The sequence below is a fragment of the Mauremys reevesii genome, linkage group 10, assembly GCF_016161935.1.
Source record: "Mauremys reevesii isolate NIE-2019 linkage group 10, ASM1616193v1, whole genome shotgun sequence".
In the NCBI taxonomy this organism is placed as follows: Eukaryota; Metazoa; Chordata; order Testudines; family Geoemydidae; genus Mauremys; species Mauremys reevesii.
Genome location: NC_052632.1, coordinates 5,578,728 through 5,601,961, shown reverse-complemented (window position 1 = coordinate 5,601,961; position 23,234 = coordinate 5,578,728). Strand labels below are relative to the sequence as shown.

Below are 23,234 nucleotides of genomic sequence, written 5' to 3'. Positions count from 1 at the left end.
ACCTAAGCACAGAGGTTCCTTCCCCTGACCACTCCCTGAGCATGTTTGTTTCAATGAAAAGAATGAGTTTGAAAAAAGTGCTACAGAAGCTCCCAGCCCTGCTATTGGGTCTGCCAAATACACCTCTGCATTCTTATTGGCTGAGCAAAGAATAGCCAGCCCAGGGAGGGGAGGTGGGTGGGCACAAAGCCCGCCCATGTCTAAAGGCCCCTCCCCTAGCCTTGCAGGAGGGACCACTGGACCTAGTCTGGGGGATAACTAATGAATAGCAGGGTTAGGAGTGAAGGTCACACGTTCAGAACTAGGGATCCAGAGCGGGAGACTGAGCAGAGAACCCCAGAGCTTGGCTCTGGCTGGGCTGGGGTGGGACACTCAGCCAAGCTTCCCCTGCTGGCTGGAGCCGGGAGGGGGAAGAGGAGTAAGTGAGGCCAGCAACGTGACTGCTGTCGCCTGTGTGTTTTGCTTTAGCTGCTGCAGTTCTTGCCAATCAAGAGCTGGAACCAGTATCTCGGGAGGTCGGAGTCTAACCCGGCTCCTGATTTCATGACAGCCCCAGGAGCCAAGCAGGAGTTTGCATGGGCTGGGCCTTTCGTTCTGCTCCAGGAGTGTTGCTTGCTGCTCTCACTCCCGGCTGGGGAAGGAAGGAGGCAGAGGAGCAAGCAGCGTCTCCCAACGAAACTCGGGGAGGGGGCTGTGGCTCCTTCCACCCCCCGCCCCCAAATGGCGCCGGAGGTTAACAAGCCGGGGGTGTGGGTGAAGATAACCGAGTGACTCCAATCCCTTAGCTCCTGCAGACTAGGGGCTCTGTCCGAGAGGTCCCACTCCCCTGGGAAACGGGTGAGAAGCGGCGCTGCACTGGATGCACTAGTGAGAACGAAGGGAGAGAAACCCTGAGCTCTGTGGCCTGGCCGTAGCAGGCTGGGATCCGGAGCAGAGGGGCGCCCTGGAGCCGCAGGCCAGCATTTTTCCGGTCCCCAAAGGAAAGCGTACCTTGCTCTCCCCAGCTACGCAGGCGCCAGGCTCACACCCCTTCCCCCGGGCCCTTGGAGGGAAACTAAGGGCAAAGGCCAGGGTAAGGGCAGGGGCTTCCATTCAGCTTCACTTTGCAGTGCCCATGTGCAGCTGCGCCACACTTGCGCACTGGGGGCGCCCGAGGAGTTCGCACATGCACAGTAGCGGAAAGGGACACATTTTGAGAGCGGGCAGTGTTTGCTACCACGGTGCGGCTCGGGGAACTCCTCGCTGCTCACTCGGGGAGTGGCCCCTGGCGCTGGTGGACCAGGAGCAGCTAGGAGCGTCCCTTAACTCTGCTTAGCTAGGGAGAGCCCGCTGCCTGGTAGGGGCAGGAGCTGCTGGAGCGGGAGCTGCCGGAGGAGCCCCAAACTCTGCCTAGCGGGAGGGAGCCCCCTGGAGCTGCCCGGAGCAGGAAGGGGATTTTCGGAAGTTTAAGCTCTATTATTCCTATTTAAAATGCCTAAAAAGAAGCCTATGCCCATTCAGCTGAACCCGACCCCAGATAGCTCCACCATCAATGGGACCAGCACTGCAGAGTGAGTACCGCCTCTCTGGGGTTTGGGTGTTACTTCTGTCTTGGCGTGGCGAGGGAGGATAAGGATGGTGAAGTTAAATCACACTATTTGCTCAACTGCTGTGTCTATGGGGACTGTGCTCCTAAATCTCTGAGTGTGGGGATAATGGGAAACGTTATTCCTGCACACTCTTTAGGACTCCAGCAATGCAAAGTGAGCGGATGTTATTTTACAGGAACTCCTCAATCTCGGTTAAAAAAATGCACACAGCAGGTGTTAAATGGTACCGTCAACGTGATTTAAAAAAAACAAACACCTACCGTTTAAAAAAACCCCAAACCACAGGTTCTGTTAGAGCAGCTTTTTATCATGGCCTAATTTAGAAATAAATCATTTTTTTTTCTCCCTTGCTGATATGTGTCTTTTCAGAAAGGACAGTGTATCAGGCGACACAATTGTCAGAGATGCATAAAGTAAACAAGGTGAAAAAAATTGAGAAAATCTTTTATAATTTAAGTTACAGTTTGTAATTCTAGTAGATACAAAATTTTCAGATGGAAATGTGATTTCCAAGTTAATGGTATCGTTTTAATGTATATACTGTAGAATAAGTACTTAACAAATGTCAAGTAAAATTTTTCTTTTCTAATAGGAAAATTTTATATATGTAGGAAAAGTAAGTTGCACTGGAAATCGGAGTGTCATTTTCCCCCCTTTTATTCTAGGATAGACTGCAGTCCATTTTAATTAATCTGTCTTTCAGTCACCTCAGCTGTCACATTTGGTTAAAAATAATACTATTGTGGAAACTAGATACTACATCTGAGCTTTTCTAGGTATAATGAAAACATTGCAGGGGGAAAAAAACAGAGGGAAATAGCTATACGTGGTGGAAAGGAAGGTCTGACTAACTGATTTTGATTCTTCATTTAACAACAACAAAGACTGAAATCCTTAAACCGTTACACTTTAATTATGGGTTACCTGTGAATTTATGGGTAAGGAAACATGTTTGCTTGAGAAGCCTGTATTTAAACAATCTGTTGTGTAAAAGAATGAAGTATGACAAAAAGTTTGCTAAAGACAACAGGTTTGCACTCATCACTTCATTTTTAGCCTCAGGTTATGAGAGAGATAAATGGAGGTTTGAAATACCTACATTCCCTGGAATCACAGGTTGCTGTCCCAGAAAGGTCAGTTCTGCTTTCTTAGCCAGATAAAATGAAGTTTGTGGGTGGGTTTTTCAGAGGACACCTGAAATGGAGGTCCTGTTAGTCATGTGGGGCCGACACCCACAATTGGTGACAGGTTTTCAAATGAGATCAGCTTCCATGGTTACCTATATAATACTCAGATTTTCAAAACTACGGAGCAGCCGGTAGCTCCCATTGTGACATTTATAACCAGATTTTCAGAAGCATTTAGTGTGCATTGTGCTGATCTTTTTAAAAAAAAAATCTAACAAACTACTTTGGTGCCTAAATGGGAGCTGACTTCTTCTGAAAGAATTCTGGCCTAAGTGTCACATGGGGTTTGCCCTGGATTGCTTGGTAAAGATTAATATAATGATATTTATGTAACATTTCCTGTTGAAGGACCTTCATGGTGGTTAAAAATTATAATTTGCTGTAACATTATACATCTGTGAGAGGTGGATATCATTATCCCCATTTTACAGAGGAGAAGCTGAGGCACAGGTACATTTTTTTTTAATTTATTTGGATACCTAAAATTAAAAAGCACCCATCAATTACATCTTTCCAATATTCCTACTTTCAAGGGATGTTACTCCTTTTAGTTGCAAATTTCCATATAACATTGCATTCAAATTTGGAGTCCTCTCACTTCTCTTGTTGCATGTTATTTACATCAGAAAAAGAGAGTCATGAAACTAAGGTTATACAGATAATGTTGTTTACACTGAAGATCTGGATCTCACTGCATTTTCAGTTTCTTGTAGTAATAATTATGTGTTTCTCCCCCCCCCCCCCATTTTGGATCTCTGTTATATGTTGCATCTCATATTTAAGCCTTGGGAGGTTAAGAGGTATACTAGGTGCTTTTGATGACAATTAATATAAAGAGCAAATCCAGCAACCTGCCCATACTTACACAGAAAGAATTAACCAATCAAAAACACTCAATCCTCCCAACAAATACTAATCCTCATTGTGGTACTTCCTGTGTGACTTTTGATGCATGAGGCAGAGCTGGGAATGAATCCCAAATCTTACTCCATTTCTATGACTTATGAGACCATATTATACTTCCTTTTGCTTTCTACCCCTTCCTTTCCAAGTTCTGCCATGTCATGATTGGTTAATGCCTGCTTTCTACTGCAGCAGAGTTGCCTGAATTTCAGTAGTGCTGTATGCATATTACTTGTAAAGTTTTGGGGATTCTATGGGAAGAAAGGTGTTATGTATTTGTAAGATTATTACCTTTTTGACAGTTTATTTGCTAGTTTTATGCAGTCCTGGCCTATTCAGTTGCTGGTCATTTGAGCCCCTAGTAGTTACTCCTTTGCTGGCCTCGTACACATACTTGCCAGTCCAGTGCCATTGTCCTGGTTGTTCCTGTGTTCTCTTTCTCTCACTTGTTCTGTTGTATAGTGAAGTTTTTAAAATATATATTGCAAAGCCTGATTCTCATTTACACTAATGCCCCTTTACAATACCAGTGGTATAAAAGTGACTTTAGTGTAGTGGACATTAAGGGTATGTACACTGAACATTTAGCCCCTGAATTCCTGGGGCTGTTGCCTAAAACCAGTGCTTCATTCTCCATTATGTGGATTGTTTGTTTTAATCATTCACCCAGGCTATTTCAGATTCATCTGGGGCTCCCCAATGCACTTGTCAGCCCACCAAATACTATGAAAACTTGGTGCAGGTCCTCTGCCAAATTGTTCACTTTTATTTTAAACGCTACCCTGAAGAACAGTTTCACAGGAGGCAGGATTGCACCACTGCTGTACTCTTTGCATCCACTGCTACCTGTGGGAGTAGCTACACCACAGTGGAACTTGGTGCAATACTGACCTGATTCATGTTAGTTTTATTGTAATGCTGCTGCAAGTGGGGAGCAGAGATTAAATAGAGAGGGCAACAAGCAAACAGAAAATAAGCAAACTAACTAATCAGAGTGGAAATAATTTTTCTTTCGCCTACTAAGCTATTTGTGATAATTCATTGGCTTGATAGCCAGAAGAAACAAGGAAACAATGTCAATTTTTCATTCCCCTAAAACTTATGCATTCCCTTCCTCCATTTTAAACTTTGGAAGTGTTCCAGGTCCATGTGAGGTTCAATATGCCCATTCTTAAGGCCAGGCTGGATTGAGCATCCTAGACAGAACCTATTCAGTGAAGTAGAGAGAGAGAGAGTAGTTTTAGAGAGAATACTTCTTTTGATTCTAATAAAGTTTCTTGTTTATTGTTAGAAGAAAGCGACTCCATGTGATTCCTAGGATGTGTCTTCACTCCAAAAAAACAAAGTGTGTTTTTTATATTGAGATGTAAATTCTAGTGGAGCCAAGGCACAGATAGTTTTTACCTTGATGTAGCTAGTCAAGGTAAACCCCAGGTGAAGAAGTATAGGGATGACCTCTGCTAGCAAAATTGAGCTAAAAACTACAGTGCCTTGTCTCTACTAGGATTTCATATCAAGATAGGTATCTTGATGTAAAAACACTTTATTTGTCTAGTGAAGACGAAGCCTTCACATGATAGTCCCGTGATGGAAAATATGAAATGAAAGCACAGTATTGTCTTAGAACTCCCAGCTCGTGATGACTCCTGAGCATTTCTGTCCTCTTAATTTTGCACTGCATTAATGACTCATCTGAAACACAACAGCAGAAGTCCCAGCACAACTACTAGCAGCAGCACACTATGGGTAAATCTACACTTAGAGCTAGAGGTGGGATTGCCAGCTTGAGGAGACATACTTGAGCTAGTGTACTAAAATAACATACTTGGGACAGTGCAAGTGATAGAACAGGCTAGCAGCCCTGAGTACATACGTAGGGTCTCTGGGGGTGCATGCTCAGGGCAACTAACCCATCCTACCGCTCTCGGTGCCCTAGCTACGTTTTATATCGGGGTCGGCAATCTTTGGCACACGGCTCGCCAGGGTAAGCACCTGCCGATCGCAGCTCCCACTGTCTGCGGTTTTCTGCTCCGGGCCAATGAGGATGGCGGGAAGCCGCGGCCAGCATATCCTTTGGCCCGCACCACTTCCCGCCGCCCCCATTGGCTTGGCGCGGCGAACCGCAGCCAGTGGGAGCCGCAATTAGCCGAACCTGTGGACGCGGCAGGTAAACAAACCGGCCTGGCCAGCCAGGGTGCTTACCCTGGCAAGCTGCGTGCCAAAGGTTGCCGACCCCTGTTTTATATTTAGCATGCTAGCTCAATGAGAGTTAGTGCAAGACTGTCTCCTGGAGCTGGGAATCGTATCCCTAACCTCAAGTGTAGATGTACCCTAAGGGCTGACTTACAAACAAGTTTGCACCAATTCAGCTAAACTGTTTTCCTAAACCCAATCTAGTTATTTTAGTGCAAGTCTGTGTTTGAATATTTACTTTGGAATAAAAGTGGTTGAAGATGATTTAGTTAAAATTGGTTACACCAAGAAGCAACACCTGTGCAGTGCATGGTGGCTATGAGGAGATTGGTATAGTTACACCCTCCAAGATAATCTTTCACTAATGTTTACTAAGTGTTTTGTTGGGGCTCAGTGGAAACGGTCAAATAAAAGAATCTATATAATGTTGGATTATAATTAAAACTGATTAATTCAAGTTAACTCCATAGTTTGTCTAAATAATGTAATAGCCTCAGAAAATTGGGTAAATTATATCTGCAAGAATACCTATTCACAAAAGGATCTGTAAAGGAGAATCTGGATAAACTTGTTGGGTCTAAACTACATGTAAAGAGACTGGTTATGAACGCATATGGTATTAATAGATCTTCTAAAACCATGTACTAGATTGTTGTAACGTTGGTAGTAAGCACTGTCCTCTTTTTGCCATTTGAGACAAGTAGGTTAATTTGTCTTTCCCCAAGATGACTTCTGTTCCCCTTTGAAAACAGCCATTAATCATAGAAATGTAGGGCTAGACAGGGCCTCAAGAGGTCATCTAGTCCATCCTCCCCCGTCTTGAGGCAGGACCAAGTAGCCATCCAGCAATGTCTGGCATTGCTGAAGTACTTGCATTTTTAATTACAGAGGTAGCACTTGGGACCTCTCTAGATTACTGTGCTTGCTCGTCAGACATACCACCAAAATGCCTGCCTACTAATGGGGCAGTTCTAAAGTTTAATTTTTACCTTGATTAAGTCGATAATGGATACTCCCCTTTCTCCGACACTTTAATCTGGACTTGTGTGGAGTGCCTAAAACTGTGGGGCCTTCCTGATGAAACATAAAAACAATGTAAAGTTTCATTTACAATTGTATTGACACTCATTTGGTATCATTTTTGTGTATTGTATCATACAAAAGTTTTAATTGCATAAGAACAGCCATTCTGGGTCAGACCAATGGTCCCTCTAGCCCAGTATCCTGTCTTCCAAGTGTGGCCAATCCCAGGTGCTTCAGAGGGAATGAACATAACAGGTAATCATCAAGTGATCCATCCTCTGTCATCCACTCCCAGTTTCTGGCAAACAGAGGCTAGGGACACCACCCCTGCCCATCCTGTCTAATAGCCATTGATGGACCTATCCTCCATGAATGTATCTAGTTCTTTTTTAACCCTGTTATAGTTTTGACCTTCACAACATCCCCTGGCAATGAGTGCCACAGGTTGGCTGTGCATTGTGTGAAGAAGTACTTTCTTTTGTTTAAACATGCTGCCTATTAATTTCATTGGATGACCTCTGGTTCTTGTTTTATGGGAAGGAGTATATAACATTTCCTTATTCACTTTCTCCACACCAGTCATGATTTTATAGACCTCAATCATATCCCCCTTAATATTATTTTTTCCAAGTTGTGAAGTCCCAGTCTTTTTAATCTCTCTTCATACAGAAGCTGTTCCATACCCTTAATCATTTTTGTTGGCCTTCTCTGTACCTTTTCCAATTCTAATATCTTTTTTGAAATGGAGGTCCAGATCTGCAGGCAGTATTCCAGATGTGGACGTACCATGGATTTGAGAAGAGGTATTATGATATTTTTTTCTTATTTATCCCTTTCCTTGTGGTTCCTAACATTCTGTTAGCTTTTTTGACTGCCACTGCATATTGTGCAGATGTTTTCAGAGAACTATCCTCAGTGATTCCAAGATCTCTTCCTTGAGTAGTAACAGCTAATTTAGACCCCATCATTTTGTATGTATAGTTGGGATTATGTTGTCCAGTGTTCATTACTTTGCATTTATCAACATTGAATTTCATTTGCCATTTTGTTGCCCAGTCACCCAGTTTTGTGTAATCCCTTTGTAACTCTTCACAGTCTGCTTTGGACTTAACGGTGATTTGAATTGAAATCTCAAGTTAGATTCTTGTTTGTTTAAGGATTTCCAGAATATTTAATGTACAGAAGAATATACTGTATCAGCATCTGAAAGTATGCTGAGCTTCTCCAATTCAGATAAAAGAAATGATCTCTGCGCCAAGAAGATAATTCCAAGCCAATTTCACACATGATGCAACAAGGGGTAACAAGACAGTAGGGTGAGATATAAAAGAATGGAGAGGGGCGTCATCAATAAGATTGTTGTTACTGAACAAGGCTAAAAAATATTTTTGAATGAAATAAAAAAGGAATTAATAAGTAGAAGATTTAATTCTTGGAGGCATTGTGTAAGAAGTGGGTTTTGGGAGGGATTTAAGAGTCTGCAAAGCCACCATCTTCTCCTGTCTCAGGAAAGGTGTTTCATGCATAGAAAATGGCATGGAAAAAAGGCCACAGGCGATTGCGGGCTATTTCCTATTATGGGGAGATTGCAGCAGCATCAATCTATGCAGCAGGGATCGATTTAGCAGGTCTAGCCTGGTACTCTAGCTCTCCCAGAAGATTAAGGGAAGTTGAGCGGAGAGCATCTTCTGTTGACTCAGCGCATTGAAGATACTGGGGTAAGTTGACGTAGCTTGAGTTAGCACAGGGGTAGGCAACCTATGGCATGTGTGCCGAAGGCGGCACACAAGCTGATTTTCAGTGGCACTCCACACTGCTTGGGTCCTGGCCACCGGTCCGGGGGGCTCTGCATTTTAATTTAATTTTAAATGAAGCTTCTTAAACATTTAAAAAACCTTATTTACTTTATATACAACAATAGTTTAGTTATATATTATCGACTTATAGAAAGAGACCTTCTAAAAATGTTACAATGTATTACTGGCACGTGAAACCTTAAATTAGAGTGAATAAATGAAGACTCGACACACCACTTCTGAAAGGTTGCCAACCCCTGAGTTAGAATAATTTAGGTCAGCTTACCCCTGTAGTGAAGACAAGCCCTGTGAAAGAAGTAGAGAAATAGGGTATAAAGGATGGCAGTATCATTGACAATGCAGAGTTGGGCAAAGGATGCGATACCATATATACTCGATCATAAGCCGGTTCGTTTATAAGCCGACCCCCCAAGGTGGATAAGTAAAAATGATTTTTTTTTATGACCCATTCAAAAGCCGACCCTATAATTCAGGGGTCAGCAAACTTTGGCTCCCAGGCCATCAGGATAAGCCACTGGCGGGCCCAGATGGTTTGTTTACCTTGAGTGACTGCAGGCACGGAGGTAAATCTAAGTAAACAGTGTCCCGTCACGCCAGCTGCTTACCCTGAAGGGCCAAGACAGCAAATGGGGGGGGCGGATTTTGGGGGAGGAGAAGTTGGGAGTCGGGAGTAACCCCTGTGACCACCCCCCACATAGCCCCACCCCACACTCTCCCCATCCCATCCCTTCCCACTTTATCTGGGGAGGGCCAAGGAAGGCTGTCTCTGGCCTGGCTGGAGCTGCTCTGGCAGGCTGGGCAGTGCGGCCGCAGCCTGCTCCGGTAGGCCAGACCAGGCGGTGCAGTTGCAGCATGTTCCAGCGGGCTGGGCTGTGCGGCACGGCCACAGCGTGCTCCGGTGCCCTGGCGGTGCAGCCACAGCCTGCTCTGGAGGGCAGGGCTGAGCAGCACGGCTGCAGCCTGCCAGCCCTGGAGCTGCAGCTGCTTTGGAGGCTAGGGGGAGAGCAGCGTGGCCAGAAGCAGAGAGACCCACCTCCTCCCTCTTTATACCTGTTCATAAACTGACCCCCTTCTCTGGTGCTTCCCTTTTTTACTAAAAAAAAAATCAGCTTATGAACGAGTAGATATGGTAATCAAATATTATTTCTTTTAGTCTTTGTATAATGGATCCAGTCTTTAGGCATATTCAGTGCACAATTAAGAGTAATTCCTGAGAAAATTTTGAGTAAAGAAATACCTTTGCAGCATTGGGCATATTTTAGCCTCTTCTTGCAGCCTGTTCATTCTGTCAAATGGGATTAAAGAAGCCACTGAGTAGCTGGCACGATCCTCTGCTTACTGTTGCCTTTATTTGATGGCCAGAGAAGAGTTCAGGAAATTATCTCATGCAGAATTGGCTTGGAATTGAATTCATAATACAATTTGCAAATGAACTATACAGTGACTCATTTCATATGTACCTCACAGGTTTCTCTTAGCCAAAACATCCTGGGCCAAAATCTTCATCAAGAAAATTTTGTGTTATGCCTAATGGGGATAAAAAGGCACCTTGACTCCAAGCAGCACTGCTGTTGTCTCCAAGTCTGTTTTATAACATTCTTTCATTTTTACTTCCCCCTCCCGCTGCATTATGATGATTTTTCTTTTGCCGTTGCAAAATGGACCTAAATGAAGAGTGTAACAGAGTTAGATAGGTTGGTCTAGATCCTGGCAAATCTGGTCCTCTGAGGAATTGTTTTATGTGGGGTCTTCTTTTTTACCACCATGTCTTTAGGCTTCCTGCAAGTGGCTTTAGACAACGTGATTTAAAAAGCAAACAAACCAAAACCCACTGCTTGTCTCAGTAATGCTCCCACTGTATAGTTGTTTTTTTTAAAAGCTCAGGTTAGAAACAATCCATACACAGAATTCCCACTGACTTCAATGGGAGCTCTGAGCTTGGAATACTCTACCAGATTAAACTCTAAAGCCTCTGAAAAATGGAATTTTATAATTGAAATAGCTGCATAGCCATTATAGCTATCTTTTGTATATGCAATTGTAGATTTTAAAAAAGCTTCTCTCAAGAGCTTATGTTAAAAGCTCCTTGTTCATCCCCTGTTGATAACAGGTTAACCAGTCTTTCAAATATGTGTGGTACTTAGTAGACTGGACATTATGAGTTCAAGATAATTCCAAGCTAACTATGAACCTTTTGTTATTAAATAGATTCTTCAAATTCAAATTAAAACCCTACCCAGTTCAAATCTGCACGTGACTGATATTTTCCTTAATTGCATTAGAAATTTAGTTTTAATAACACTAAAAAAGGATAATATAACATTAATAATCTAATATCAAAATAATGGATATTCAAAATCTGCAACACAATCTTAATTTTCTCCACTGTGACTGGGTATATGCATTTTAAAAAAAACCCTGATAAGTAAGTAAGTAATTTCAAACTAATACAAAAATATGCACAAACAAATTAAACAAAACTTACATCATTCATTGCTTCTGACAAAATAAAGTCTATCCATCTGGTAAGGATACAGAAGGATTTTCAGAGGCTTAAAATTGATTTTCCAGCTAGTTGCAAGTCTTATTATACACTTCTGCCGGTGTGACTGCAAAATATCAAAATATTGAAAAATGAATTACAGTAAAATCACTAAGACAATTTTGGCTTTGTTTAGTAAGTATAAATAAATTAAGCATCAACAAAACTGTTTTGTTTAGCGAAGTAAGCTACAGTATAATGAACTGGAGTGGGGAAAAAAAGCTTGTTAGATCACTTTTAAATTGTCTAGTTACAGTCTAAACATTAAATAAATGTATATAATTGTTTCCTGTAATACCAAATTTGCAAACACTATTATTTGTAAGCTCAAAAACTTGTCTTTTTCGCCAACAGAAGTTGGTCCAATAAAAGATATTCCCTCACCCAGCTTGTCTCTATTATCCTGGGACCAACAAGGCTACAGCTATTTCTGAGATACTTTACTGCATTGGGATTAATTGCTTTGTTCTTCTGGATATATACTGAAGTACTGTATAAACATGATTACTTTCATAGTGCATTTCTCTGTAAAAGGCTATTTCTCTTTACACGCAAAATCTCTGGCTTTATTTTAATAAGCAAGGAAATAGGTAAATTTCTGTTTTAAACAGTTAATGTACAGCAATAGAATTAGAAGTGAGTTCAGCATCACAACAGGGATATTATAACAGAGCACCTATAGTTCCATACTGCTACAACCTACTATATCAAAGACCTTTTAAAATATTTTAATTACTTAAACTTTGTATTAATTTGTATAAATACTTAAAAAAACCTAAACAAATAAAAGTTCTACTAGAAATGTAATTGATTCAGTATCCTGAGAATAATGGCACAGGTTCCCACAAGTTAAAATATTGTCCGATTAAGCAGTAAAGTCACAAGAATGCTTTTTAGTTTTATTTATTCATTTTGTTTTAACAAAACTGAAGTCTTAAAAATATTATCCTTGCTGATCAAAGGACAAATATTCTGAACTCGTTCTAGTCCTCCACACACGCAGCATACATGTGAAGTGCTGTAACATCTTGAGCTTGGAAATGGTTAAAATCTTAGCAGTGTTAGATAGAGATTTTCCTTTTTTAAAGAAAAGTTTACTTCATAATGTACTTCATTATTTTAATTGCTGCACATCCTACAGTTCTATAATCCAGGGTGACTTTGTGTTTTGTTTTTTAGAAATACCACAAAATATTTTTTTTAATTTGTCATATATATTAAAAGGTCAGATTTGCTTTGATGTAGACTGCCAAAGGATAAATGGACAAGTGTCTACTATTTCCCGTTTAAAGAAAAAAGCTCAAAACCATCAACCAGACAAAATTGATAATCTTTGCTCTTTTTCACATCTCTACACGCTCAAGTACCACAGAAAAATTTGTAGGCCTGATTCTCTACTGCTATGCACTTGATATAGTCATTCACAGCTATGCATAATAAGTCCATAACGTTTCCATTTCCATTTAGTAGCATTTAGAATTTTTGAGGCTTCAGGAACAATACTACCAAACTTGCTTGAACCCAGTTCTCTGCTGATGCATGCTTGCTGCATCTTTCATTTCTAGTTTTAGCTTTGCTGCTGCTGTTACTGGTAAACATCCATTTGGAAGACATGGGGAACCAGTGTATGCTTGAGTTCCGCCCACCGCAGTTCAAGAAAGTGTCTTCCTGCCCATGCAGGAGGCAGGAAGCACAGCTGGCCAGAAGCAAAACAGTGTAACTGACTATATGTTAAGTTTATTTGTATACCTGTGATACACACACTGGGGGAAAAAAAAGTGGGAATTTCTATACATGGAAGAGAAAGAGGTGGTGGTTATAACAGAGTGGGTACCAAATTTTTGGATATGAATGTCATTGTTCTTTTTAAGTCACTCTTTACTGTTGCTAGACACAACCCTGGGGATTGCCTGGGATTTATAAGGTTTCCAGACTGTACTGTCAGCCAAAAATTCCTCTCCTAGGAGGAGCAATGGCTGACAACTTCAGGTTCTAACTTGCAGAATTTTCATTTTGTTTCTCCCCCTCCCACAGGTTTTTCTTTGGAGGGAGCAGTCAGCTGTAAGTGTTTTTCTAGATGCATATTGTTTTATCATTGGAATGTCATGACCAAATGATTTCTGTTGTGGTAAATGTTCAATAGTATTAGTTCAGACAAATATTGCTGCTGAGGAGACAGTACATTGGAAGGCACATGCCAGCCGTGCTGCCAGTTACTGCTCACAGGGAATGAACAACTGTTTTGGAGAAGAGAATAATTCACTGCTTAGTAACTCTTCTCAAACATCTGCTAAGGTGGAACCCATTGTTACCCGCAGCCATCCATACAGTCATGCCTGAACAAGAAGAGAGTGAATTGCAATAGAACTCAGTTTATGATCTTGAGCCTATATTTCATCAATTCTGAGACATTCCATCAGGAGAGAGTATGGTGTGATGTCAGTGACCAGATGATACAGAGGAAACTAATGTGCAGGAAAGTAGATTATTTTAATTTACCATCTCTGTGGGACTTTGTAGCGGAGAAGCTACAATTCTGTCCACCAGATTCTCTATAGAGTAATATCTTTTCTTTTTTCCTTCTTATGGCACTTATTTTTTTAAAGACCTTACCAGCAGCATTTTTTCCTGGCTTTTTTAAAGTCTCTTTTGTGCTTCACTGAGGTGGGGATGGGGTATTGTGAGTCAGCAGTTTTGATTATCAAATAAAGACATTTGAGGATAGTTGGATTTGTCATATAAAGTCACAGCAGAGCAGAGATTCATTTGATTCAATGGCTGGGTAAGCAAGAGCAAGCTGCATAGTCTGTCATAACTATAGACAGACTTGTGAATTTATATCAAAGGGTTGATTTAATCCCAACAAGCTTTTTGAGGGAGGTTTTAATTTTATTTCTCTCCTCCGCTCCTGCTCCATTAAGCTGGCTCCAGGTTGTGACAAAGTTCCTGGTGTGTGTGTGCATGTGTTGCTTCCTTGTCTCCACATATCTAAAGAATGTGTATGAGATTGTGAGTCATGAACTTCTGACTTCTAATCCTGGCTCTGCCACAGACTTTGTAGCCTTAAGCAACTAATTTCATCCCATTGTGCCTGCCGTCCTCATCTCTGCCATGAAAATAATATTTACCTAACTGTCAGGGGAGTTGTTAAAAATGTTTTACAAATCAATTAATTTTCACATGTAAAAGTGCTGTATCATTTAAATATTATTTGTATGTAAAATATATAGTAACCCAATAGAAGGGCTATTGTGTGTGTTACTCGGAACTGGTAAAGTTGACCACCCATCAACTGGTTACATCAGTGGTCCTCAACCTATTTACCATTATGGGCTGCTGCATATGCAGCTCTCTGTGTTATGTGAGCCGCATCCACAGAGTATTTATACTGTCTGTATGGCCCTGAGAATGTCACATGGGCTGCAGCTGTGTGCTAATTGGGCCACAAGTGGCCCCCGGGCTGTGGGTTGAGAACCACTGGATTACACAATTGTTTGCAGTAGCTGGGTGGCGCAGCTTTACAATGTATAAATATTAGCCCACTAAGACTGGGTAGAAGCCATTGGGATACTTTTACATGAGGGATCTGAACATGGGTATCCGGAGAAGAAATGCAAATGCACTAAATCTAGTGATGTATGTATGAAGGCCCATTCTACTTTGAAATGAAAATATAGTTCTGCATCACAGAAATAAATTATTGAATACAAAGCTGTTTAGGCTCTAAACAAAGGGAAAGAGAGGTCAGCTGTTCAGTGAAGGTTATTTAGTTGCTAAAGGATTGGATTGTTACCAGAGTACAGAGGGCTTTATATGTTGTTAAGGATTAAACTAAATCTTTGGAAAATGGATAAAGTAGCTTGGAAAAAATCCCTTTTTTTTTTATTTATTTTTTTTGATATAGTGTTTGCTTTTGTGTGTATTGTTGGTAACTTGGAGACTGGGGAAAAAATCAATGATTTTTTAAAAAAATTGGAATTTACCTTGATTACAGGTAGGCATTATTATTATTTTGTTAATGACTAACATCATGTGAAGTGAAATTTTGTTTGTTTTTCAAGACATTTGAACCAGATTTAAAGCACCCTCAAACTTTAGGGAAATTCAGACGCAGATCTGGATCTCACCTGCATTATAAACTAAATGGTGGATTTTTCTGGTCATGTCAACTGTAAGTTAATGCTTGCTATTAGTACATCATGATGTATTGTATACCATGGAAACATTGGACTGTTATTAGTCACTCTTCAAAGCTTTCTGGATATAGTACTTGCTGTAAAAAGTTTGAAAACCTGTAGCTCCCTGGTATTCCATCCTAATGAAAAGTCCCACAGAATGACTGGCAGACTGTAACATGTATTTTTACTGATGAGGGGCAGTCTGTGTATTGAGAAGAATTTCCAAAGAACCCTTTAAACCTATTCAAGGGACACAGGATGAATGCTTTAAAAAGCATTCCTTACGTGTTTTGGTAATCACGCTGTATTAGAACTGAAATAATTTTGAAAATGTAACATTTGCTTTCTCTGAATGTTTGTCTACGTCATTCAGATCATGTGACTGGCATGCAGAAGTTCTAATTAGATATATCCACATGTTTAATGGATGCGGAAATTGTTTGTGACATGCAGTTTCTGTCAACAGATTAATATTAGATGGTTACTTGTCAGAAACTGGATCAGAATACATTTAAAGATTTTTTTTTTTTAATAAAAGTTTATTCCAGTTGCAACTGAGTAGGAATAAGTGCCACACCGGAGACATATCTACATGGAAACATACAAGAAAGTTAAGGTGAATCAACTGAAAATGTGAAGTCAGTGCACATAAATTTAAAAATTAGTTTAACCCTAGTTTGCTGTAACTTTGAGCTAAGGACATAAATGCATGTCTAAAGTGCATTAAATCCTCAAGGGGATGCTCTCCATGTATGTACATTGAATTCACACCTTTGATTTGCCTTAACTTTCTTGAGTGTCCCTCTGTAGACGACCCTTCACAGTAGTGTACACCTTTGACAATAAGATCATTAGTTTAATTCAAGAAGAGTCTGCAGCAACAATAGTTTCCATATACTCTGCCCCTTGGGATCAAGTTATTTTTCTTCTTGGTATAGTTTTCCAAAGATGAGACATGGGTAACTGTCACCAATCAAACAATCTGTATGAAAGCTGAAGCAAGTTTTTTTGTTTTTTTTTGTTTTTAAATGGGAAACGTGTAGCTAGCTTGAAGTAGTAACTTTATGGCTTAGCCTATGCTTAAAAGTGAGGTCAACATAGCTGTGTCAGTCAGGGGTGTGAAAAATACACACTCAGGTTGGCATAGATGTGGCACTCCGAACAGTGGTGTGGATACAGCTGAGTCTATGGGAGAATGCTTCCATCAGTGTAGCTACTGTGTCTCAGGAGGTGGTCATACAATGACAAACCCCTTTGTCAGAGTAGACTTTGTCTACGGTGATCTCGCTATGCCAATACAGTCTCCATAGTGTAGACATACCCTCTATAACAAATCAAACCTTATCTGTTGTCTAAAACATTTGAAACAGTTGTGAATTGTGTGTGAGCTGCCCACGACTGAGTCATTTAACTAAAATTCCAGTCTTAGTTGAGTAAGACAACATCTTGATTATCATATACAATGATAAAATGATTTAGCCAATGCCTTTGGTGCTGAATACTCCATGATTAGCAGCATGTTCAGAACATTCTTCTTCTTTAGACATGTTTTAATTAAATTTCTAAATTTACCCTTTTTAAACCTCAGTTGGTAAGAGAGGCTAATTGAAACCAGTATTTTGCTCCACTGTTTAAGTAAGACTCTTGAGATATTTCAGAGAGTCTGGAAAACGTGCCATTCTAAGCTCTTGTATGCAGTGTAGTTGTAGCCGTGACAGTCCCAGGATATTAGAGAGACAAAGTGGGCAAGGTAATATCTTTTATTGGACCAGCTTCTGTTGTTGAGAGAGACAAACTTTTGAGCCACACAGAGCTCAAAGTAGGTCCTGAAGAAGAGCTCTGTGTGGCTTGAAAGGTTGTCTCTCTCGCCAACAGAAGTTGGTCCAATAAAAGATATTACCTTGCCCACTTTGTCATTCTGAGCTCTTGACAGTTTTTTCCACTGACCAGCTTTTTTGCAGTCTGTAGTCTAGCAGAAAATCACAGGGCCTGATTTTCAGAGGTGCTGAATACCCATAATTCCCATCTGCTTCAGTTGGAGTGATGGATGCTGAAAACACCTGCAAATCAGGCAATTGGATTTTCTGTGGCACTAAGCACTGCACTCTCACACTCCAGCTCTTTCTTTATAGAAAGACAGGAGACTTTACTGTAACTTGAAATCTAGGACAACTGTATTTTAAATTCTGTGACATGCCTCTTTGCCCAAGAGCTATTACCATCTCAATCTGTATCTCCTGTTCTTATATAGAGAATAGATGTACAGAGATTAATAATACAGTGGAAAAACAGGACCTTTGCAAGCACAAATAGATGGTTGGTGCTTACAGCCTGCTGCTGTAATTTCTGAGAGATGTTTACCTTCTATTGCAGTACTGTTTCTTTTAATCCGTTATGTAGGTATATGCTTCTGTTTATAAGCAAGACCTAAATTGTCCGTTTCAAGATTCCTGTTGATTATGATGGGAGAGAATGAATTTCCTTTGTCGGTTATTTCGAGTTCTTACTGAGTTTTCAGTATCTTTTGTTCTTGTCGTTGTTTTAACCTCTGATTGAAACCCTTGTTTATAGCAAACTTGAGTCTGGCGGTAAGGTCTCCCCGTGGAGGTCTTGTTAGTTGGGCCTCAGCAACTAATCAAATTGTCGGTTTTTGCACCACCATCAGTCCCCATGGCTTCCCTTCTTCCTCTGATCTGCTTCAGTGTCTGTTTTGCTTCAGTTCAGTTCATACATGTTTACTGAGACTGCCTGCTTGAAAAGCTTATGTTTCAAGTTTTCTGTGACATCAGGAACGCTGTTGCAAAGGAGAAGGAACCAAGGGAAGGATTCTTGTTTTTTCAGTCCAATCTATAAACTTCTTTTGCAGATTTATTTTGTGTCGGTTGCAGAGCCCTTACTCTGCAGGATTTGTGCCAGAGCCCTTCAACTCATCTGGCCATCTCTTTACCTTCCTCATCTGAAGTTTGTTTTCCAGCTTTTGAAGGTTGAGGACATGGATTGTCAGTCTGGAGAGACAATATTATACAAAACAAAGTGTGCTTGGCTATATTTTCTTTTATCATTGAAGGTCTGGTTTTTAAGTAGAGCAGTCTCCATTTTGGTCCTCATTGATATATGTGTCCTGATGATACTAAACCTGAATATATGTCTTAATCCATCCCAGGCAACTCCTGACGCTAACCTTTTTTATTTATGGGCTACTCAAGGGCATGTGGGAAATTGAGCAGTTTCTCTGACTGCAGTGGCAGCCTTTATATTATGGGCTGATCCTCAGTGGTTTAAATCAGTGTGGGTAGCTCCACTGATTTCAAAGGAGCATCTGTTACAAGTTATCTTTAAGAAGACTTATGTTTCCACTTGGTAGAAGCAGGCGGAAAATAGTCTGAATCTCTTCTTTTCTTGGTAATATATGAGGACTTCCTCAAGATCCTAACATACTTCTAGCTTCTTGTCTAATCTTAGACCTTCTGCATTGCTTCTTGGGTAGGTGGCAATGGGAGAGTGTTGGAGGAAGATCTGGACCAGGCATTAAAGACTACTTCTGAGTGGATACATTCTTCTCGCATTCTTCCTAGCTGCTGGGCAGGTATTCAGTAATTTGGCATATGCTGAACTACAGTTTTTGGGGAAGCTGTTAAAATAAATACATATTATGCTGTGGTTGAATTTATAGAAATGGCTCCTCTAGTTCATCCTCATCAACCATCAAGGCCTCAGAGAAATTCAGACTGAAGGAAAATGTAACATCTTATATCATCTTGGGCACATCACACCATCATCTTTGCCTCAGTTTCTCCATAGCTAGAATGGAATAATGATACTTGCCTCCTGTTCTATAGCTCAGTGAGTTCTATGGATCTGATATGGTATAGTAGAGCTTATTATTCTTCAGAGGAGAAGATCCTAAAGAACAGAACATGATTTAGCCTTTACAGAATGTAGTGAGAAAAGGAATTGTGCCATTTAATTGGTTACTGTCAATTACCATATCTTCACTGGATGTAGGATAGAACTTGATGAATTTTCTACTCCGTCCTCCCAAAAAGCATTCTTTTAAGCTTCGCTATGCTCTTTGTATGAAAGAATGGAGCAATCAGATGCATAGGAAGGAACGGGTTGTGTCCAGGCATGTGATAAGTTTGCAGTCGTCTGTTTTTGCAACAGAAATACTGCGCAATAGTTTTTGCAAAGTGATAGAGAAGTTTTGTTTCAGTGGAACTACTCATGGAGTAAAATACTACTCTGTTAGTCAAGGTAGGAGAATCTGGACCTTAGACCGCTATTCAAGAAAGCCGTGAAGCACAAGCTAGTCACGTTCAATCAATACTTAACATTGAAGTCAGTGAGACAGAAGCTGCAGGGCTTTGCTGAACTGGGGCTTATATATGCTGACACATATGAAGAAACTCCTATTTGGATTTCTTTTCTTTTATCTCTATTAAATAGACGGACAGATAAAGTTAATGCATTGGTGCCAAATACAGGTTGTCCAGTCATTGTGGGCATTAATTTTGAAATCAAATCTATTGTAAAAATGGAAAATCAATTATATTGTAAATTGACAATGTACAGAAATTGTTACTGTTTTTGTGCCAAAGAACAGAGACCTTTGCACATTTTGAATGAATTTACATATCTTGGATAAATCTTTGTGGACTGTGTTCTGGCTGTCATTTCTTAGGCAGCATTTGAGTTACACCACAAGTAAAGAGAGACTGTTGACACTAGAAGAAGCTTTTGTACTAACATAAGATACTGCTTTATGCTACATATTATTCCACTAACCATTTCTTCTGTGATAAGAGAAGTTTCCCATTTATTTTTCTTATCACCCAGTTTCAGTACAGTTGTGCAGAATAGAAACCACTTTGTCTTTCAAAATGTATAAGATGTCCTCATGATCTTAGTTGAGAATTTTTTTCAGTTCCCTGATTGCGGTGGTTCATGCAAATCATGTAGTGCACTGCCTACTTTCTTTTTAAAGTTGACAGGTGTGTAGGCGCTTGGAAAAGTGTTACTGTCACTGTTCCAGAAAACAGCCCCCAGTAGATCTGAAAGATACTGTACCTTCTTGTGCAGTCACAGAATCACCTCTTTTTGAATAGATTGTAAAAATACACACAGTTAAAATTAATAAAAATCAGCAACTCTTAACAAATATTTGATGTATCCAGGCACAAAGATTTACAGATAATTTATTACCTCAAAAAGTATTTTAAAAGAGTATTAGCATTGTGGTATATTAATTATTCTGTCACGGATGTGAATCCAAAATGATCTTACCCTCTTAACATGTAAATAGAAATATATTTAGTTTGGTCTAATTCATTTGGCATTATTGCTAGTGTGCTTTGAAAATGAAGAGTTCTTTTCTGCTTCTCTGGGGCTAAATTGTGACATTACCATCTAGCACAGAGTAAGCGGTCTCCCAGCTGCTCCAAGGAGGGAGCATGCTGCTTCAGGTTTCAATGTTCACTGTCCAGATTGATGGGCCTTAAAAGGGACCTAGCAACCTAGCTTAAGTGGTAGCATCTGGATCACATTTTGCCCCTTCAGGAGTCCATGGGTGAGATTATGTACTGCTCCTTTAGAAGGCCCAGCTCTGTCCCCAGGGACAAGTAGGGATTAAAGTGGATTTTAGCCAGCTGTTCATCCTCCAGATTCTGGACCGCTCAAGGGGGCCTTTGTCGAATTTAGTTGGCCCTTGGGGCCTAAGTTATGGTAGCCTTTCTGGGCTTCCCTATGGGCAGCAGCACTGGTTAGATTCTCCACTGGTTCTGTGCCATTGGCTCTGCCCCTGACACACTCCTGATTCCAGCCATGCTCCTGGCACACCCTCTGTGCTGTGAGTGTGAGAGTGACAGCCCTGGCCAGAACAGGGGCTTTTACCTGTTATAAAGGATATGCAAGATTTCGCAAGATTATGAACCTCTCCCCATGTATGGCAATATTGATTGATTGATGGGAAGCTGATCTCTGCTACTACTTACTCAAAATCTGAAAAAGTAGCCCCAGTTATGTACTTTGCAAGAAAATCCTGCCTTTCAATTGGTCCGCATGCATATACCTAAATTTAACTTAGACCTATGAACAGCACATTTATTCTGGTTTGACTTTATTGCGGTGAATTGCTTAGAAATGCAAAAGCAGAATTGTGAAATTATTGCAGTTATAGAAATGTCCCTTGCGCAAGAGGTGGAGAATTAAGTCTGCAGTGTTGTGTCTGAGGGCAGGAGGGAAGAGGTAATGCAACATACCCCAAGAGAGTTATGACTAGGCAGGATGGGAACAGAGCCAGCACCCAACCCTGTAAACCTAATACCTTGATACTGGTGCTGCATTTTTCTTTAAAAAGACGTATGTTCTGCTGCTTGTGTGTGTGTGTGTGTGTGTGTGTTTCCCTCCCCCCCACCCCCCATATTATTGCCCCAGAAGGCATTCTGTAGGCATAGTCCCTCCAGCCCGACTGGTCAGGCATGGCACTTTCTAGTGTGGCTCTGGCTGAGTTAGCGATGCAGCTTATATATTGGTTACTACTAGCTAGCTGATAATGTATTTATTGTATGTGCTATGTAGAATTATAGGGTGCCTTTAACAAATGGAGAGATCTTACTAGTGCTCTGCTTAGATGATCATGGCTACAAAAGCTGGACTCGTTCACTACTGCAGTGTCAAATATCTGTGCTTGTGTTGGAAAGTGATAGAAATGAATTAAATGGTACCACCTGTTGATTTAAAATAATATTTGGAATACTGAAACACTGGATGGCTTGATTATTTCTTGTTTTGATGGGACTCTGGCAAAGGCATAGCTTTTTTGACAATGAAAAACTGACTCCAAGACCGCATACAGCAAAGGGGATGAATTTTAATAGGTAGTTTGTCTTTGAATAAAAGTTTTATATAAAGATACAGTATCTACCAGAGTGTCTTCTGCACCCAGACTTTTTCATGCTCAATTACTACCTCTTCCAGCTGATCAAGCTGCCTTAATGTTTCTCACAGTGCACTAGTCTTGAAGATACTGGTTTATGAATTCCCATAATCTTCCTCTGTTTCATAAAATTTCATATGCAAGGCCCTGGGACGACATATCTAAAGAAACTTGGGGATCTATAGGACTTTCTCCCTCCCTCTTGCTCCATATTCCTTACTCTACAACTTGGCTCTTACAGGGAATTTCACCTGGTAAGGACCAAAAGAATAGAGATTTCCCTCTGAGGCTCTGCTCTTTTAGTTCAAATTCCCCGCCTTTGAGAACTTAACTACCAATGTGTTGTTGCTAGAGATTTGTTTGTTATGCAGATCGCCCCTTTCCTGACAAACAGAAATGTTTTTTTTTTATCTGTGGCAATTGATAAGGATATTCCATATGAGCAATATGGCAGCTGTAAGATTTGCAAAGAGAAAATGGAATTTTTCTCTTCCTCAAAAAGGATATTGAAAAGTGGTCTGGCATCCTGTCTATGAGAGTCTGGTTTCTTGGTCCTTTCAGTTGTATTCCTACCACTGAGAGACAATTTCTTGTTTCCTCTGACTGGCCTTCAAGAGGGTGCAATAGCTCCTTAAAGGGAAGATTTGTAGCAGGCCTTTTGTTAGCAAGTGTAACAGCCCCCCTCAAGACTAGTTGCAAATAAAGACATGGATTTTGGCGCGCCCCCTTCCCAGTAGTCAACAGCATACAGACCAGATTTTCTAGAGTTGTTGTTATCTCTCATTCAAGCCGAACTTTCAGAAGACCTCAGTCCCCATTTAGGCACCAAAATTAGTGGCCAGAGCTGAACATGGTGAGTGCTGAACGC

At 40.7% G+C, this 23,234-nt stretch overlaps 2 protein-coding genes across 4 annotated transcripts in view; one reads left to right on the top strand and one right to left on the bottom strand.

Moving 5' to 3' along the window:
• Positions 1-2,757, bottom strand: part of TIPIN (TIMELESS interacting protein) — a 36,979-nt gene extending 34,222 nt beyond the window's left edge. Inside the window, exon 1 of the mRNA XM_039492314.1 lies at positions 2,689-2,757. Coding sequence (XP_039348248.1) covers positions 2,689-2,690 — 2 coding nt within the window. The 5' untranslated portion in view covers positions 2,691-2,757. The remainder of the gene's footprint in view (positions 1-2,688) is intronic.
• MAP2K1 (mitogen-activated protein kinase kinase 1) overlaps positions 844-23,234 on the top strand; it is a 62,144-nt gene continuing 39,753 nt past the window's right edge. For 2 of the 3 annotated variants that reach the window (XM_039492307.1, XM_039492311.1), the window contains exons 1-2: positions 844-1,550; positions 13,289-13,315. In XM_039492307.1, coding sequence (XP_039348241.1) covers positions 1,471-1,550; positions 13,289-13,315 — 107 coding nt within the window. In that variant the 5' untranslated portion in view covers positions 844-1,470. The remainder of the gene's footprint in view (positions 1,551-13,288; positions 13,316-23,234) is intronic. The other variant, XM_039492308.1, reaches the window with a different exon arrangement.